The 19,369-nt window shown below is 41.7% G+C and overlaps 1 protein-coding gene across 1 annotated transcript; it reads left to right on the top strand.

Annotated features, from left to right (window-relative positions):
* The first annotated feature begins 296 nt into the window (after positions 1-296).
* On the top strand, positions 297-15,356 carry MCOLN2 (mucolipin 2). Its single transcript, XM_031057903.1, has 14 exons — positions 297-433; positions 1,695-1,854; positions 3,495-3,668; positions 3,789-3,933; positions 4,465-4,552; positions 4,683-4,779; positions 5,241-5,340; positions 6,794-6,909; positions 8,000-8,149; positions 9,472-9,573; positions 9,689-9,811; positions 12,235-12,441; positions 13,566-13,681; positions 14,967-15,356. Exons 2-14 carry the CDS (start codon positions 1,699-1,701, stop codon positions 15,001-15,003), a joined length of 1,611 nt encoding a protein of 536 aa, XP_030913763.1. The 5' UTR covers positions 297-433; positions 1,695-1,698; the 3' UTR covers positions 15,004-15,356.
* Positions 15,357-19,369: the final 4,013 nt, after the last annotated feature.

The following is a 19,369-nucleotide window of genomic DNA, read 5'->3' as shown; positions in this document are numbered from 1 at the left end:
TATGTATTTGAATATTTTTTTAAAGTTTATTATAAAGTTTGCTGTTTGATTTGTGAGGGTTTTGGCCTGTGTTTGTTTGGTGGGATTTTTTTTATTTTTAAAGATTTGTCACTTCCGATATGCTTTTATTGGAAGCTTAGGGAAGGATTTTGCTGAAGTCTTGAAGTGGTTCTTATGTCACACCTTCATGCTTTAAAATGACCAGATTTGGCTTAACCCTGTTCTGTTTCCTCTTTCCTGCCCACCTCCTGCTCTCAGTTTCACTCTGGGTTAGCTCATGCTCACTGTGTGCCCACACAAACCCTTCTGCCTGTGGGAGAGGCTGGTCCAGGAGCAGTGATGTCCTTGGGTGTCAGTGCAGGACCGAAGCATCTTTGTACCTGTGTCCCTGATCAGTGCTCACAGCTCTATCTATCACATCCTCCTCTGGCAGGTGTGTTTGCATCTTTCAAAGTTTTTGTATCTTAGATGTTACTGAAACTAGTCCAGTATGTTTTTGTTGTAAGTTTAAATAGGGATGCTGCCCACAGTTTCTTCTTCTTGGAAACTTCCCATGTTTTTCCTGCTTCAAAAACCAAAGTCATCCTGCTTCTCATCATCTTCATGAAAGATTGATTTAAGGCTGTGTATGAAGGATAGCTCTTGAGCTTTTAATATTAAAATAGATTTTTTGTTGTTTTCACTTCCTCTTCTGAGGAACCACCACAATGTCAGCTTTACTCTGCTTCTTTAACTGGAATTTCTCTTCTTGTGGGGCAGCTGGTTCTAGCAAACCAAATGTGCTTTGTGATCTACAGTTTGAGCTCAAATATCTGTGCATTTCAGACAGGTGAGGACACAAAAAGTAAAAATGAAAAAGTATTCCAAGTATCTGAAAACTTGGAATCGATGCTTTTGGTTTTGAGCCTCAGACAAAATGTTGTCCTTTATAAAATTCAGAATGTTGGGAGCAATATTCTGAATGGTAAATGGGACTGATAACAAGCTGGGGTCAGATATGATCCTCTTATGATGTAAAGAGAGAAAAAAAAATTAAAAGTTGTGTTCTGGTCTGTGTGTGAAGTAGGGAAGTTCTGACAATTTAGGGCACTGGAAAACAGGGTTAAAATGATCATGAGATAAAAGTAAAGTTTTTTCAATATCCTATTCAGTTGAAAAGGAGAAACCTAAGGTGATTTAAAACACAACAACAGTCCTTTGTACTTGGTCCTCTGATTTTTACATGTCCAAATATTTAAATAAATAAATGCCCATGAATTTAGCCCTTGAATTTAGCCCTTGAAGCTGCATGTTCATAACAGAAGTGTGTGTAAAGCCTGCTCTGGTTTAATTTTTAAGACATCTTTTTCTTGTGCTAGAATGTGGGTTATTCAGACAAATATGTTAACAGTGGTGCCTCTTTGTTTCAAATATATTTTTAAGAGAGTACTAACAAGTCTACATTTCTTTCTATTACAGACCCTCTTATTTAATGGCTATTAATTATTTGTCTAAATGGTGTGTTTTAATGATCAGATGCGTTTGAATGCTTTTCAATAGTGTGATCACAGTAAAATATTTTTGCATTTCCATAAGATAACCCAAAAACTACTTTGGACCTTTTATGTCATGTGGTGATCTGAGGTGATACTGCAATGAGGAAATTGTCTGCCAAAATATTCTGTTGGTTTCTAATTAATATTTTTTTGTGGCAGAAATATGATGGCTCAGTCAGATTTAGATCTAAAAGAGATGGCTTTGAAAGAGGATTTGAAGTTTTACTTCATGAACCCATGTGAAAAATATAGAGCAAGACGTCAGATACCATGGAAATTGGCTTTGCAGATTTTGAAGATACTTATGGTTACAACACAGGTGAGTCTCTGGTTTTACTCTTAGAGTAGCAATGATGTGCAAGAGAGGCAGGTCTGTGCTTCTGGGCCTTTGCCATCCCAGGGTGCTTGTTACTGGCTTGAACCTCCCACTTCAGTCCATAAAGGAAAAATACTATGAAAGGTGCTTCAAGGGGGAAGAATAACATAAATTTTGAAAGCCTCCTGGAGATTTTTGGGGCAGTGTTTGACCAGGTATTTTGCCATTTTTGACATAACAGTTTGAAACAAATTACTCTTCCCACGAAATTCAGCACTGTCTTCAGGCCTGTTGTCACAGTACTGCTTTTTGTTGCATTCTTAGATTACAGTTTCACTGGACTATTTAAAAAGTGATATTTCCTGATAGTTAATCAGAAAATTAAGGTGTCCATGTTCAGTGTGAAGATGCCATGGTTTCTGATGATGATGGGATGGCTGGGCTGCAGGAACTGGATGTGCCTCTTGCTTCTGTCATCAAATAATGCATTTGAAAAGTTGTGTACTGTTTGAGATACTATGTGGAGGCAAAGCAGAGGGTGTTTGTAAACTGCACTGGTATCACAGTGCAGTTGGTTATGTTACAGTCCCCCAAGAGTGACTGCATGTGGAGGGAAGTAAAATGGGACACACACATAGGTAGAAATTACTTTTTATGAACCTTTGAAATGCAAGACTGACTTCTGTCAATTTGCAAGAACAGCTAAATATGTGCGCTGAGTTGTTCCTCTTCCTTCAAAGACAGGACAGTAGACTTTGCATGTGAATGATGACACAAAATACAACGTCACAGGTCTCTGAAAAGGTTCATTACTGCCATCTCTCCTAACCTACTGACTTCCATTTCTGGGGCTATCACTGAACGTGTAATATTTCTGTCTGCTGCCCCAGTCTCCCACTGTCCTTTGTGAGCAGAAGGGGTGCTCTGCTGCTTGGCTTTCAAAGGCCACAAGATTTTTCTGGACTGCTGCTTGAGACTTTTCTTGTCAGCCTTTGGTTTTGCTCAGATGTCAGGCTTGGGGATATCCTCCTGCTACTGTGCCAATGAAGAAGCTCTTGTGGAAAACCCAGCAGTTTCTCAGCTCTGTTTGTTTTTTTGTGGTGGTGGAAATGGGAACATCCATATGGCAGGGGAACGCAGGTCTTCAGTAGTAACTCTGCTGTTCCTGCTTGTTACAGCCTCCTTAAGCAGCACCTGGGTCAGGCAGGTGAGGCTCATTATTGCTCTAATCCTGTGCCATGCCAGGGGTAGGAAAGGAGCAGGAATTTGTCCCTAGCAAAGCAGAGCATTTCAGGGGTAGCAGGGTGTGCTGTTAAGTTAGCTTGTCTGCCATTTGCATCTTCCACATAGGTTTTTGCAAATCCCAGTTGGAGTTGTTGGTCCATGAGATGTAAAACTGCAAGTGATGGAGCTGGCTGGTCAGTTGCTGCAGTTAGATTCTGTTTCACTTACCCTGCATGTGATAACCTTGGCTTTGGGAATCTTATGCCGTTGGTTAGAGGCTGCTCTGCTCCTGCCAGAGTTACAGTAACAGGCACCTGTCTGGTTTGTGTTTATTGTAATTAAAGGCTGTTTCCAAAAATGCTGGTGCTTGACCACTGTTCAAAATTCAAATCCTTTTTTTTTTTTTTTTCTCTTGTTAGCTTGTTTTTTTTGGTTTGAGTAACCAGCTGGTGGTCTCATTCAAAGAGGAAAACACTGTTGCTTTCAAACACCTATTCCTGAAAGGCTACTCTGGAACTGATGAAGATGACTACAGCTGCAGTATATATACACAACAGGATGCTTATGACAGCATTTTTTATGTTATTAATCAGGTAGGTGTGAGTTTTAATTTAAAAACCTGTATTGATACATATAACTTTGAGGTTTCAGTTTGCTTTCTAATGCAACAAAAGGATTACTTTCTCTAACTTCTGTTTTTGTTTTTAAACTAGTACAGGGACCTAAAGAACATATCCCTGGGGACACTTGGTTACGAACATGAGGAATCAGGTCTAAAAATCTGTAAACAGCAGTACAAGAGAGGCACAATGCTTCCTTCCAATGATACACTGAACATAGATGTTTCTACTGAAACAGGTACAGTACTGTTGTACTTAAAATGTCTTGCTGTGGAGTATTTGAATTCTAGTTCTGAAGCTTAAAACAAATAGCTTTTTGTGTAGCAATCACAGGAACATCACCATGCTTCTTGCCTATTTCCCTCTTGGTTTTTAGCACCTGTCTAGAAAAGACTGCTGTGATTATGAGAGGCTCTCTTCAACCACCTACAAATCCTTGTAATTGATGCTGAGGTGGTGTTTTGTTGTTCTTTTTCTTAAACACCCCTGTTCCCCACTGTGCAGGAGGTTCAAATGGGGAATTCTGGATGCTAAGCAGTCTGTACCTTCCATGGCTGGGTGCCCTTACTGCCTCTCAGAGCTGAGTTCTGGCTGCTCACAAGTTGGTACACAAATCTGCTTCTGACACCACTAGCTGGGCCTCTGAATAGGTTTGCTCAAAATTAATGTTTTGCCTGATTAGGACTTGCTATACACACTTATCATCTCAGTTTAATGCCACTTTCAATGTGAAGTTTTTATGCTAACATATCTTCCTCTTTATTTCCAGAATGTATCCTTTTAAAGCCAAAGGAACTAACTGGTAAGAAGGCAGAACTGAAGCTGAACTCTTCTTTTTTCAATCTTGAATTTTACAGGTAAAGTCATGGGGTTTTTAAAATTATTCCAACTTGTTCTTTCATGTTAACATGGTGGATTCTGATTTGTGCAGTTTGTGTATATCTCTGTGATATTTAAATATCTTTGTGCACTTTTTCAAATATCCAGGCTTATACAGGTTGAAATCTCCTTCAAGCTGAAAGGCATTGCTCTTCAGACAATCCATGCCCGTGAATTGCCTGACTGCTATGCATTTCAAAACACTGTAAGTGAAAATGGGCTGTGGCACTTCCAACCCTGTGCATGTGAGGAGAGCTTAGGCTGAGGTGGAGGTGTCATCCTCACACCTGGCCTGCAGGAGAAGCACAGCTGAGCATGTGCTGGCCTCACCCCTCCTTCCCAAAGGCTGCTGAAATGGTGCTGACATGGGACAATGTTGCTTTGTAACATATTCCAGTTGGTAACCTCATAACCTGAGAGAGGGATAGGGAATTGTTCTTCACCTAAAGACTAAGTGTGAAGTTTGGCCTCTTGGAATACTGCTCATTAGGCAGTACATGTCATCTACTCAAATTATGTCTACACCATCATTTATGGTGGCAACTTTCTTAAAGCCTCTCTGATCAACAATATTAATGCATGCTGTGTCCAAGGCACTCAGCAGGATTTATTTTTCTGGAATGCAATCTTGCTAGTCCTGTTTCTGATGTAGCTCTGTATTTTCAGATAACTTTCAATAATAGAGCCCACAGTGGAAAAATCAAGGTCTATTTTGACAGTGACACTGACATTCAGGAGTGCAAAGACTGGCACATATTTAACTCAGGTGAGTGTGGTGCATGTGGGTTTGCAGAGCAGCACTATGGGTCTCCCTTTGCTTTCCCTGGTCTGTAGCAGTCTGTCCAGCAGGACATTCCCCAGCCTGTTCATCCCCCTGCCAGTAGAACAATGCAACTTGCCTAATGCAATTCATTACCTCTTGCTAATCAAGAGCTAGGAAATAATTCCTTTTGTGAGGGTGTTGTGAGATTACATGATCCCCTCTCCATGCCCAGTGTGTGTTGGCAGTGAGCTCCACCTCAAGTGAGCAAGGAGGATAAATGTTTCTTCCATAGATTTTTAATTGTTGTGCTGCTCTGAGATAACTCAATTTAACCCACTAACACTGGATAAATTTCCAACTGAAGCCTCCTACAGCTTTCAATTTTGTTTTCTTCTAACTGATTGAAGCATACTATTTCTGAAGGTTTGTTCTTCGTGTTGGCTTTTTTTTTTTTTTGCCACTGCTGAATGAAATGATGTGTATGAACATCATTAGCAATTGTCCAGTGTTAAAGCTTGGTCTGACAGCTCAGGAATGTGCACCAAAGGGCCCTTAAAGAAACAGCAGCTGTGACAGACTGTGCAACTGCTTCTCCGATGTGGTGACTTGCTGTAAAGGACTGATGGAACAATATTTTGTAGTGTGCTATATAATATCTTGATTAATAAATATGTCAAGTGGCCTGCCCTTTGCCTTCTCTGATAATGCTGTGTTGTACAGATATTAGAGTGCTAGTTTACAGAATATTCTGAATAACCTCAAAGTGCCTTGGCTTGCATCTCTGCCAATTTCTTGTGGCTGTCTTTCAACTACCTGTTCCTGAGTGCTTTATTTTGTGTCTAATTACCAGCTGAGGGAGCAAGCATATTTCAGTAATAAAGGTGAGCTGAAGGGCTATTGCAACAATTAAAAATGAGCGTTTACCTCTTTTATATAGTTAAAAATGCATGTTATGGAAAAGATAGGGACTGTTGTTGTGAGGAAGCAAAGGACCTAATTTGTGCTCACATGATGGATTTTAAATTTGTGGATGAAAAGAAAACAGTACAGAAAGTCCAACAAGTTTCTTATTGCAGACTAAGGTGGGAATTTTTTTAATTTAATGGTGTTGATACAGACCAAATCTGCATTTTTTTTGCCTCATGTAGTTGTAATACTGTGGAAGCACAGATGGACAGGTAAAAAGGAGGATACCTGTATTTACGTATCCATTTTTGGGTTTATTTGAAGAACTTGAAGATATTTTTCATTTTTGTGGTCCAGTCTCCATGACTGTCTTGATGTAATTTTCTGCTGAGCTGTGTTCAAGATATGCTTGCAGGAAGAATAAAGCTCATAACCCATCTGCTTATGGGGTGAGACTATTTGAGCACGAATTGTTGCAAAATGTCACATAACTTGCATTAAAAGAGATGTGAAAAGACTCACCTTACTTTATTGCCTTGGCTCTTTACAGTTCTCCAGAAAAACACTCAGTATATTCTAGTCTTTGATGGATTTGTCATATTAAGTTGCTTGGCTTCTCTCATCCTCTGCACACGATCCATCGTTCTTGCCTGGAGGCTGCAGAAGGTGAGCACCGTGCTTGTGGCCTTAATGCTCGTTTGGTCTCTGCTGCTTTGCTGCTGGTCTTGTGAAGGGTACTTTTTGAAACTTGGGGTATTAAAGTGAGAAAATCTGTTACAAGATGTCCCTCTTACTGTTATCTCTAGAAGGGATGTGTCGGTATCTTGGTGGACAATTGCTAACTACAAATGAATTTTATTTCTGTTTGTGTAGTGCTGTAATTTGAAGTATTTTGTTTTATCTCTCCATGGGCAAAAAAAGGAGACTTTTTTTCCCCTCCCTCCCAGGATTTTAGACAAAATGACTTCTGAGTCTTTGTGCTACAAACAGGCTGTGGGCCCTGCACCTCCAAACCACAACTCTTTCTTCCCTGGCTTCAGAGTAGAATTCCCATTGAGGTCTAGTTATAAATGAACGCCTTAATGAACATCCCTCAAAGCCAGCTTTAATTGGAGAAAATGTAAAGCACAGCACATCGTCTAACTCTGGCTGGTTTTTTTTGTAAGCATGTGGCTCACGAGTGTTAGAAGTGTCCATGGTAGGTAGCATATGAAAACACAAATACTTGTTTATCCAGCTCAATGGATACAGCTTGGAAACAAGACCAAGAGTCAAGAGGACATGATTCAAGAGAGGCATTGTCAAACTGCTCTCAGGAATAGGTCCTTCACATTTATTCCTGAGCAAAAAGAGCAAGTGAAAGCAGATGGGCTGTGCTGGGCATAGAGGTGGTATTGTTTGCTCTATTGAAAATGAGAGCTCTTGTCCTGTAGTTGCATTTGAGCTCTTTTTCACTTCTTTAGTTGGGTGGCCTTGCTCTGTTAGAGGTCGATAGAACCTATGGTAAAAGGGTCAACAGGCCATGGTTAGGTTAGTGGGAATGGGTTTTGAAATCAAGTGATCTCTGGAAAGTTCATTTTCACTGGCCTAAATCCATCTTAATTTTTTTCCTATTTATTTCTGTTGCCATTGAGAATTAGCTTTAAACGACTGTTCCAGTGAATATTATAGGAAAATGCGTTGTGTGGAACTTGAACATTACCATGTTTTTCATCCAAGGTGGCCTGTAACTAAAGATCTAAATGCTTGTCAACAGAGATTTGTGAATTTCTTCCTGGAGAAACACAAGCGCCGTGTGTGCTATGCTGACCGCCTGGAGTTCCTGAACGGGTGGTATGTCCTGGTAATTATCAGTGATGTCATGACAATCATTGGGTCAATCCTAAAAATGGAAATAAAAGCCAAGGTAAGAATTTCATACTTCAGCTAAAATACTAATCTTGCTACAACCATGTGTAATGTGCTTTAATTTGGGACAGGTGGAAGTGAGCCATAATAGTTAATAGCCGTCTGTTTGCTTATTTCAGTCCATTTCCTAGTTTAATAACTACTTTAGTCGCTCTTCCCCAAAGTCTTTCAGTAAAACCATGTAAACTATTAAAACATCTTATTTTCACAGTGCTAAGACCTCCAATCCCTGGTATGGGACCTGTGGTAGACAGTTCCCAACAGAAAGACCCAACAATTTGAGTTGTTCGTTCTGTAAGAAGTAGCACATACAGGACTGGGAAGACACGAGTCCTCCCCTTGAATGACACAGGGCTCTTGATGGCTTGTGGGACTGGACACACAGCTGTCACAGCTTGCTTTCCTGGCAAGCATTGGCACAGACAGTGTGCGACCTGCTCATCCTTGACCTCCCTGCCTGGGCTCGCTGAAATCTATGTGTTTTGTCCAGCTGGCAGGAGGATTTTGGGGTTGGTTTTGTGGGTTTTTTCTAGTTTTTTCTTTTTTTTAAATCTCCAATAGATGTGTGTCAACAATTCATGTGTTCACAAAACTTTGTATTCTGGGAAAAGCAGAGTAGGTGGTGTGCTGCTCCCGCTTCATGTGTACTGAGGCTCAAAGGGCAGGTTCCAGAGCGGCCTTCAGAGGAAGCACTTGGGTGTCCCTGGCTGTAGGTTGAGGTGGGGATTGAGGGTGGGAAAACTTGAGCTAGATGGCTCTCTTGTGCCTACTGCAACCAGTTCTAGCCTTCTAAAGTAAAGTGCAAGTAGATTTGGTTGTAGTGAAAACAATGCTCATGTTCTGATCTGCTGGCAGAGAACCTGTTCAGAGATGTAAATGCATGTAAGCATGGAAAGGGCTGTAGTCCCAAGGGTCACTTTTCATGTAAATGATGGCTCGTGTTTTTTAAATAGTGAATGAGAGCTTCTTTGCCCAACAGCAACTAGTAACCTTCTTTTTAAACAAAAGTTTTGAGTTATCCAATCTAATTTTGAAACTGTGTTGTAACTAAGGGCTTTTTCTTTCTTCCAGACTTTGCACTTCATGTAAAATTTCAAGAATATCAGCATAGATGTACTTTCATTTGCAGCACTGTTCTGTTTAAATGATCTCAGTAAATAACTGCAGCTCACATTGATCTGATTTTTGTGATGTAGCAACAGGCTTTCAGTATTAGGCTGCCCTACTTTGTTTGTTTGAACTGCTGGAACTTGAGTAGCTGTCAGGCTGACATATCTACTGCTTTGTAACTTGACCACCTGCTCTGTTTGGATCCCTCAGAACCTCACAAGTTATGATGTCTGCAGCATTTTACTTGGAACATCAACTCTGTTTGTCTGGGTTGGAGTCATCCGATACCTGGGATATTTTCAAACCTACAATGTAAGCAGAGAATCAAATGTCTAACAATTAAAGCATGTAGAAATGCTTCTTTCCAGATCCCTCTCTAATTTTTTTTTTCTTTTTTCCCCCTTCTTTGCTCCCCTCTGACTTGTAGGTGCTCATTTTGACTATGCAGGCATCGTTGCCGAAAGTGCTGCGGTTTTGCTGTTGTGCTGGGATGATCTATCTTGGCTATACTTTCTGTGGTTGGATTGTCCTGGGGCCTTATCATGAAAAGGTACATCAGCAGTATCCCTCCTTTTGTGGTGCGATGATGGGAATATCTCTGTGTGTGTGTGTATGTATCGCTCCTAGCCAAATGAACAGAAATGTGTCTTAAATGGAAATGTCTGTCTAAAAGCTGTAATGTGAAGATGGGAGTCATTCCATCCGTACCTCCTTCTACCTGCTCCTTTTAACAAAATAACTATTCTTGCTTTTACTGTGTGCTCTCCAGCACCAGGCTGTTTTGGTGAGGGGATGGTTTGCCCAGGCCACGGGCATTGGTCTGTCTCTTCTGCCCTCTTCTGGCAATCCCACTTCAGCTGGGTTACACAGGCACTAAATAGTTCGCTGGAACGTTTTTTTTTAATCTCCTTGGCTCTGGCCTTGTTTTTCCGAATCTTTCCCATGCCATGTAACTTCAGCTCCTAAATTGTGACTCATAAAAGGAATAAATGAATGCTTGTCTTGTTTGCTTTGCTTCCTGTGTGGGGGCGTGTTGTGGGTTTGTTTGTTTGTTTTCTTAAGGTTGGTATCAAAGTGTGTGCCTGGTATGTCTTGTCTGAAACCTGGGTGCAGGAGTAAGGCTCTGTATATTCTAGAACACAAACCAAAACAGCCCTAAAGCTTGTTTGCTTTTCCTCTTGGCAGATGCTCAGTGTGACAGTTTGAACAGAGGCAGATTCCTGTCGTGGCAAATTCTAAATGTCTGTTAATGACTAACAAATGTCTCATTTCTCATTCTGGATCCCTGGGTGCCACACAGTGTGTGTGTAACAGGGACATGCTGCAGTGCTTTTTCAGCTTGCTCTGCCCCCAGAGCTTGCATTGCTCCAGTTTGCTGTAATTCCCTCCTTTGGGCAATGCAGGTGTTCAGTCTGCACGTTCCCAGCTGATGACAATACATTTCTCTGGGGGATGCTGGAGGCAGAGGGGTCTTCTGCCACACCAGAGGCTCAGTTGTTTATAACATTATAAGGCACAGCATAATTACTGTTGTAACCTCCCTGCAACAAGTACCTTATCTGAGCCAAAGGGAGGGACAGTCAACACCATACTTATCTATGAAAATGTTACCTCTTGCCTAAATGTCATGGATCAATGTCAAGGAAAGCAGCTGGAGCTGCGGAGGATTCCCGTTCCTCAGTTCCCCAGTGTCCCACAGGAAGGCAATGTGGCACTGTGCAAGGCAGGCCAGCCCAGGGCTGCCTTCCCGGGGCTCTTCAGCCACTGAGCCCTCCTGGAAGAGATGGGAAGAGTCTTCCCCGATGTCCAGAAATGCTGGAGAGCTCCTTATGCTCGAAAATATAGAAGTACACCCTCTACCACAGTCAGAGAGAGGGAGTGGGTGTCCTGCATTTTGTGACTATGTCAGTCCAGGGGCTTCCAGGTGAGCAGTCCTTAGCAGTGTCCCTGTGTCAGTGCATCAAAACTTGAGTTGCTCAAAAATTACCTGTGCCATGCCTACTTTCTTCCTGGATAATGTACTGCTGAGTTTCACAATGGCTTTAAAATTCAGTTCAAAAAATAAAAATAAAAGCCATAGGTGTGAACCAGACCTGCTGTGCCTGTGCACCAATATATTCTCCTTACCTCTTGACATCTTGTTTTCATTGTGGGGCCACAGTTGTGTTAGTTCACTGATAATGCACAACGTTTTAATGTGGCTATTAATTCATATTGTCCAATAAATTATAGTCAAGAAATCCAGTTATTTGGAAGGGCAGAGCAAAATGGGAAGTGGGCTTACCTGGTAGCTTCAGGACACATTCCAGTTTGGGGAAATGGAGTTTGGAGTTTAAGAGACTGTTCTTGAAATTAAGGTATGATTTTTGTACAGGGTGTGCTCCAGTAGCTTCATAAAAAAGCTATAGCTTGTGCTTACAGCTCATAGAGGCCTTTCTGAGGGACAGATTGTAATTCAGTTTGGACCATTTGAGTTCTGAAGGCTATGTGCTGACTCTAGCCCCTGAACACAGTATTGATTTATTACCCATACTCCAGTAATGCTGCAGAGCTGGGAAGCAGAGAATGTGGGTGTGTTGCCAGCATACTACCACTAATTTACTGTATAGGTTCTGTGAAATCACTTCAACTGTGCTTTGGGAAATGGAATGATACTTTCCTGCAAGCCCAAAATTGCCTATAATTCAGTAGCTTTTCATGGTGGTCAGTTATTGACTGTTCTGCCTGTTGAACATCACAAGTTTTATTTCTTGATAATAAATATTCTTAAGTCTGATCTCAACACATCGTGCTTAGTCAAGATGATAATTCTACATGTTTTTATTACTCATGTATATTTTGGCCTGAATGTACAGGAAAGTGTGGTAGCATTTAATTGCCTGAGTTGACTTTCTTGTCTGCTTTGAGTAAAACTCAATCTTTGAGTCTTGATTGATTATCACATGCTGCTTATAATTTGTACTCATTTTCTAGTTTGAAGATCTGAACACAGTGGCTGAATGTCTGTTTTCTTTGGTCAATGGTGATGATATGTTTGCAACATTTGCTCAAATCCAAGAGAAGAGTTCCCTGGTGTGGATGTTCAGCAGATTGTATCTGTACTCCTTCATCAGTCTGTTTATATACATGATCCTCAGCCTTTTTATTGCACTCATTACTGACTCCTATGACACCATAAAGGTAAAGCATTTGTTTTCTGTTACTCTTCTATTCAGTTTTGCATTCATTCTTGTTAATCACTCAACACCATACCACCTACCATTGCTTCTGATGTGTGATGAGATTATTAAAATATTTTCCTTTAGTCTGTGGCAAAATTGGAAGAGTGGCTGGGTTTACTGACATCGCAGAGATGTGCCTTTGGCGGGAGTTTGGAAAGGTTCAGGCTGATAACTCTAAAGTCATTTAGGTGTCCAGGCCTCCTTAGTGTGCTGCTTAGAAATGTGTGGTTAAAAGGAAATGTCTTCTGAGAGGTGCACTACTTCTCGTTCCAGTTAAAGTTGTGCCATCCATTTCCAGTATGGACTGTCTGGAAGTGAACCTCAGTTTTCAGTAATTACCTTCTGTTCTGACCTCAAGTGCTCTCTGCCCTCTGTGCTGCTGGTGGTCTCAGTGGCCAGTGGGAAGGCAATGTGGATCCCACCCTTCAGCCCTCATCTCTTTCTTGTCTTGGTGTCACACACAGGCCAGCAAAATAGGGCTGGTCTGACATGAGCTACAACCTCCAGACCAAGCAAGAGCTTCACTTTTGAAGCACCTCAAAATATAGCTTAATTGTCTGTGCTTCTTAGTTTACTGGATGGTCTGATCTGCAAAATGGTGTTTTACTGACTCTTCCCTCTGAGCATTCTTCACAGATCAACTGGGAGCTGTTTCAGTATGCTGAACATGTTTTTCTCATAGCATTTCTTCAGCATGGCAATATTGAATAGTCACACTGGAACCCTTTAAATCCAGAATTAGAGGTTTTAGGGAAAAGGAGCCCAGGGCACTTGCAGGGAGCACAACAGCTCACTGTGACTGAGGGAGAATCAATACCATCATGGGCTGAGATCACTTGCTTGGCCTTATGGGCAGCAAACAAAACATAAGAGAATTTGTGAACAATGTGAATTTTCTGTCACTGAGACTGTTGGTGGAACAAAGCAAGCTATGTAGTGTTTCTAGGATGGAAATGGGTTCTTTCCTTTCTACAGACATATTGAATTATTGAACTAAATAATCTGGTTTAACTGTCACACTCTAGAGGAAATTTTAGAATGTTTCATGCCCGTGTGTTGTAAATAAAATGCTTTTTCTTTCAGAAATACCAACAAAGTGGTTTTCCAGCAACAGATTTACATGAATTTCTAAAAGACCATAGCAATGCTGGCTACAGAAAAGACAGAACTTCTTTTCCACTCATCTGCTGCTGCAGGAGGTCAGTAGGGTGTTTTTAATGAGTGTTTTCCTAAGAAGTACAACAGTTAGCTTCTCACTGCAAAATGCTGCTTCACGAATGCTGGAGTATCCAGAATTCAGCCTGGTAATAGTTGGGTGCTGCTGTTCCTCCTGCACTTTACTTCATGTTAGATCTTTAGTCAGCTGATGATGCAAAGGCAGCAGTTCTGAGATAAACATGTTTTAACTGTTGTACTCTTATGAAAACTGCTGCGCAGAAGCTGATGAGAGGACTGTGGAGTACATCAGGAAACTACCAAGGGTTCTGGAGCAAACCAAGTCTTTGCTTCAAGCTGTCTGTTTCCAAAAAGCGTTGCTACTAAGCTTGGAGTAGTAGCAGAAAGTGAGAGGGTGATTCAGCCACAGGCACTTAATCCCAAAGCTATGCAGTGTCTGAGGCAAGCTGTTGGAATACCAGAATATTGCCAGAATATTGGAAACTCACTGCTAAATGTCTTCTTGTAGGCATTGTGGCAGGGCTCCTTTTTAAAGTGGTGGTGAGGGACAGATGTCTCATCTGGTGCTTGCTGGTCTGCTTTGAATTGTGTTTCTGAGGCAACATAACACACCTCTGAAGCCCTGTTAGAGACAGGAGGGACCATGTCATTGTCCCTAGAAGCCCTGTTAGAGACAGGAGGGACCATGTCACCGTCCCTAGACAGTCCAGGATAATCCATTCCTGTGCACAGAATGGTTGTGGGCACTGTGCAAGGAAGCCAGCCTATGGGAGAATGAGCAGACTAAAATGTGAACACTTAATCACAACTGGTGTGACAATTCCCCTTTTAGCAGTAGGATTTTTGTCTAATTATATACTGATGCTTTTGTGAAATGCAATTTTATACATTTGGTGTACCCTGGCAGGAGGGGACCCATAGCCAAAAAAGGAACATGTGAGAGGATGATGGGCAGGTATCCCAGTGGCTACTGGGGGCACACAATGAAAACCAGCTAGTTAACAAGAATTCCAGCTTCAGGTTTCACCTGCAAGTCACTGTGCAGACTAAGAGATTTGTGTGCTTGAGCATAATAAGCATACCCCATAATATGCTGTGCAGTACTGAGGGCACAAGCCTGGTGATGGAGTGAAAATCTTTAGCTTTTGCTACTATGGCAGGTTTTGCATCATTGTCCAGTGCAGGAGTTAGAGTTGCATGTGGAAATGGGAGTGCAGAGAACAGAAGGATCAAAACTGAGCTCATAGGGGTAGATGCTTCCTATTGCATTTCTTGCTGATTGGAGAATTGTGAATTTTTTCTTTGCAGACAACAGAGTGATGACAACTTGATACTTATTAATTGATGGCTACACATTGAAATTCACTACTAATATATGCAAAGAAAGCATAGTGGTATGGAGAAGGATAATTCTCCAAATTGCAGTGGAACCTGCCATCTGGATCTGCCTCATGAACAGACTTGTCTTGGCTAATTCAGGTTTTGGGGGGAGAAAGCTATTGGTGTGACAGCAGCTGGCTGACCAGCAGGAGACCCAGAAGCTGTGTCTGGAGAAGAGCTGTGAAGAATTCTGTATTCTTGCCTCAAGTTCTGTCATGTTAGAGAAGACTGATCCTTGAACATTGTCTGTGGAAGCTCTGTTGGCTAATGACATTGAGGAGGAAGGAAAATGGCTTTGAATCAGCTGCTGTTAATAAGAAAAAGAATTATACAAAAATAATTTTTAAAAAATAATCCCGTGTTTAAAGGTATTAAATAAAAAGTCATGAAGGGAAGAATTTATCACTTAACTTGATGCATTCAGCCTGTCATTTATACTTGGCATATTTCATTTATTTGAATTAAATTTATGTAAAACAAAAAAGCTGCACAAAAGTGGAAAATAACTGTTATTTTCCCTCTTGTATATCATTTTACCACAAACTACTTATAGGTCACAGTCTTTTCTTTAGCAGCTTTACTAAAAAGCAGTTTGTTATCCTTTTATCTTTTTTGGCTGTCTTTTCTATTATACCCACAATACTGATTTCTACTGTGTCCAAATTCAACTTACTGCTTTAGCTATTGTTAAATACTTCTTTACAGGGTAGAAAACTGTCATGGTAAGCATTATCTGAAGGCTGCTGGAATTTTTTTTTTTTTGGTAGTATTATACTGTTGTATTGTCATAATCCAGAGGAGAAATTCAGCCAAAAACAGTGCCATGGAATTTTACTTCTATTTCAAGCACATGTTAATTGGAAGAAAATATGTAGCAACTGAGCCTTGCAGTTGGTTTGTTCAGGTGACTTTCTAGCTGTCTTTGGATGGGCAGCTATAAAGACTGTACTTTCCTCTTGCCTCTTTATAAACTTTATTTAGTGAGAACAGAGGACTTTGGGGAACTTTAAAAGCACTTCCATGATACTAGTGCACAAATGTTAGCCACATATTTCTGGGAACTTCCGGGGTGCTGACAGTTCCTGGGGTGGGTGTACTATTATATGAGATGCTCCACTTTTGTCTCTGCACTATTTGCTCTCTAAAAAAGCCATTCTTTAGTAGGTGATGTCAGCATGTTAACTAGGACTCAGTCTTGCTGTGTGTTCTTAACTACTAACGGTGGTCTCTGCAGGTTCTGGCTTGTCCATGTTTCAAATGGCAAAGGCAATCCAAAATTCTGCCCTGATATGAGTGACATGAGTGGCAGCTTCCCCCCCCCCCACCTTTTTTTTGTTTATTTTAATCTCCTGCCTAGTGTTTACCTTTGTGACAATTATGCTTTTATTGTTATTGTTGAAAGTGAATGCCATTGCTTTGGCTGCAGCTAGGTGTCTAGAACAGATTTTTTGGTGTCAGGATTTTGATGCATCCAGGTTCTGCACATTTTAATGCTTCTATTGCTGAAATGTATTTGGGACAGTGAATTTTCATCCCATCCCAGCTGTGCAATGTGTTGCTGTGGCCTAATCTCACTGCAGCTTGTGGCTGTAACTGAAATTGCTATCAAAAACCAAGACACTGTGCTCTTAGCAAAGATTGTCTGTAACTGTCTCTTCATAAATTGTGTGATCTAGAGCAGAGCATTGCTCTCTTCCACTGCTGACAGAAGAGTCAACTTTTCTCCTGGGGTTTATTTGCAGAACTTGTTTGGGGCAATGTTAGTCTTTTGGTGCGTGCTCTGGGGCCCTGGATAAGCCAAAAACTCTTCTGCAGGCTGCAGAGGGTCAGCATAACTGGCTGCCAAGGTCCCCCTGTCCCTTACAATGTGCAGTCTACTTGGTGATGTACAAGATGCTGATGTGTAGGGGGGCACAAAGAGTTGCAGCTGATTGCTAAGAACACACCTGTAACTAATAAAAACAAGTGGCATAAAAAGGAGTGGAGTAGTAGGAGAAGGCGGCCACTGTGAGGACCAAGAGTCAGTGCTCAGATGGCTGCTGCAAGGACCAGGAGAGTCCCCCTGGAGGAGATGGAGAACCCCAGGAGAAGGTAACCCCAGGAGAAGATGGAAAACCCCTGGAGGGGATGGGGAGTAGAGGACCCCAGGAGAGGGTAAATCCCAGAAGAGGATAGAGGACCCCAGGAGAGGGTAACCCCAGAGAGGGCTCAAGAGAAGATTGATATGGAGAATAGAATCCCCCTGGAGGGGAGAGTCCCAGAAGAGGACAGAGAACCCCAGGAGAGGGTGCATCCCAGAAGAGGATGGAAAGAGTGCTCAGAGGAGCTGCTCAGGTCTCTGTAGCAATTTGCAGCAATATATCCTTCATTGGATCAGTCTGTTAAATTAGCTGCAGATGCTTTGGTAGTAACTCTGAAACTATGGAATAGAACTGTGTTGTAATGAATAAGACAACACTGATGTTTTCTGAATTTGCTGCTATTTTACTGGTTAGCTTTCTGCAGTGGCTCTTTCTAAATCAAACAGGTCCATCATGTCTGAAAATAAACTGAGTTTTCCTTACTGCTGTGCCCCCTGCCGGTACTTAGAGAAATCTTGGGTTAGAGACTGGAACCTAGCAGAAGCAGATAGTAAAGCAAGTGTGTAGGTAATTAGTGGTGTAATGTAGGAACAATGTAACAGGCTCATCACCTCCAGAGGTGATGGTGCCTCTTCCCTGGAGCAGCTGCGGTGCCTCCCATGCTGCTGACACCGAGCCATGCTGCAGGAGCTGTGGCTCCTCACTCAACCTCCAGCTCCTTCTTAATGTGACCTGCCAAAACCACTGCTCACATGAATACTTGTTTGTGAGAGAACCCCTCAGGGAATGAGGGAAAGCATTATCAACAAAAGAAATGCAGAGAATACTTAATAATTCTTAACTGTGTTTAAGACTTAATTTCTCTAATGGAATCATAAGTCTTTCTTGTCCAGTATTGATTTTTTTTTATTATTTGAATCATGTGAAATGCTTGCTAGCTAGACTGCTGCTTCAGCCCTACCATAATAGAGCAGGTCACTAATGTGCTGTAGAAACCACTTTTTATCTTCACCATCTGGTGTTCTGTTTTTTTTCCTCTTGAAAAAGAAGATAAGACACATTTGCTGGAGGCTATTACTGTCTCTCTGTTCCACAGAGGTGAAACTTAACAGGAAATCTGGCATATGTTGACTCTGAATTCTGCACATTAATACAGATTTGAACACAGCTGCTGGCTAATAGGTGGTCCCACTCCAGCTGCTAAGGAGGTAATGCACAGTAATGGAAGCAGAACTGGAACATAAACTTTTGCAAAGTGCTCTGAAAAAGGGACGCTGCCTTTCATAGTATTGTTCTTTGGGAATAGGAAGCTTTTGCTAATTGCTTATAGGACGTAACAAAAGGAGGATAGAAATGGATGAGACAATGAGAAGCTTGATGAGACCTGGACAGGAAGGAAGAGAAGAAAATTTCCTGAGCCATCTTCAAGGTGAGAATTCAAGTGAGGGGGACAGGGTCAGTAAGATTTTGGGCACTTATTCTGAGGTGGGTTTTTTTTCCTTTTTTTTTTTTTTTTTTTTTTTTTGTTTTGTTTAAAACAGGAAAAAAATTGGAATGGAGTTTGATTGGCATTTCATATATAATGTTCACATGCAAGGTTGTACATAGGCTTTAACATCTAAGATTCATGCTGTAATTGTTACCAGGATTTTTGAGAAGTGGGACAGAGATCTTCTGCTGAGATTTTGTTTAGTCAGCTCAGCTCTGAGCAGACCTCGGTCTGTGTCTCGGTCTGTACTATGTGGGCATATGCCTGGCCTCAGTAAGTGATTGAGGTGGGTAGCAATGGGTCAGATCTGCTTGATCACAGGCTTCAGATAAATTTGGTTTTGTACTACCATCTACTTTTGAGTTTGGCTTGTCTTTGATTGCAAAGCTGTGTGTGCTCACTCTGGTCCCTTGGAGGTGGCATGAGCTGCCAAGTTTCTGTATCACTGCTGGGTGTGAAATGGTTTTTTGCTTTTCACACTGTTTTAAAGAACAGCTACGAGTGGTGCTCTACCTCTCTGCATTGTCCGGATCTATTTGCAGAAGTTATTGCAGTTTTATTTGAGTTTTGCATTTGTTTCCTAATGCGTGAATGATGATGGACCTTCTGACGGGCAGCACAGCCCTTTAGACTTGCGCAGCTCGGGAGTCCCGCTAGCGTTCTCCAGCCGCCCGTGCCGCGGGAGAGCCAAACCTTGCTCCCGGGGAGGAGACGAAGCCCTGGGCGAGCTCTCCCGCTCTCGGGCCGGGGGCAGGTGCGGG

Source organism: Geospiza fortis, unplaced genomic scaffold, assembly GCF_000277835.1.
Source record: "Geospiza fortis unplaced genomic scaffold, GeoFor_1.0 scaffold403, whole genome shotgun sequence".
Taxonomy (NCBI): Eukaryota; Metazoa; Chordata; class Aves; order Passeriformes; family Thraupidae; genus Geospiza; species Geospiza fortis.
This window is presented reverse-complemented; position numbering and strand designations above follow the sequence as displayed.

Bases quoted from the DNA above. Each gene is read 5' to 3' on its own strand.
- MCOLN2 (XM_031057903.1), top strand. From the start codon at position 1,699: ATGATGGCTCAGTCAGATTTAGATCTAAAAGAGATGGCTTTGAAAGAG. The intron at 9,574-9,688 runs GTAAGCAGAGAA...TCTGACTTGTAG, and splicing joins GATATTTTCAAACCTACAAT to GTGCTCATTTTGACTATGCA. The intron at 13,682-14,966 runs GTCAGTAGGGTG...TTTTCTTTGCAG, and splicing joins CTCATCTGCTGCTGCAGGAG to ACAACAGAGTGATGACAACT.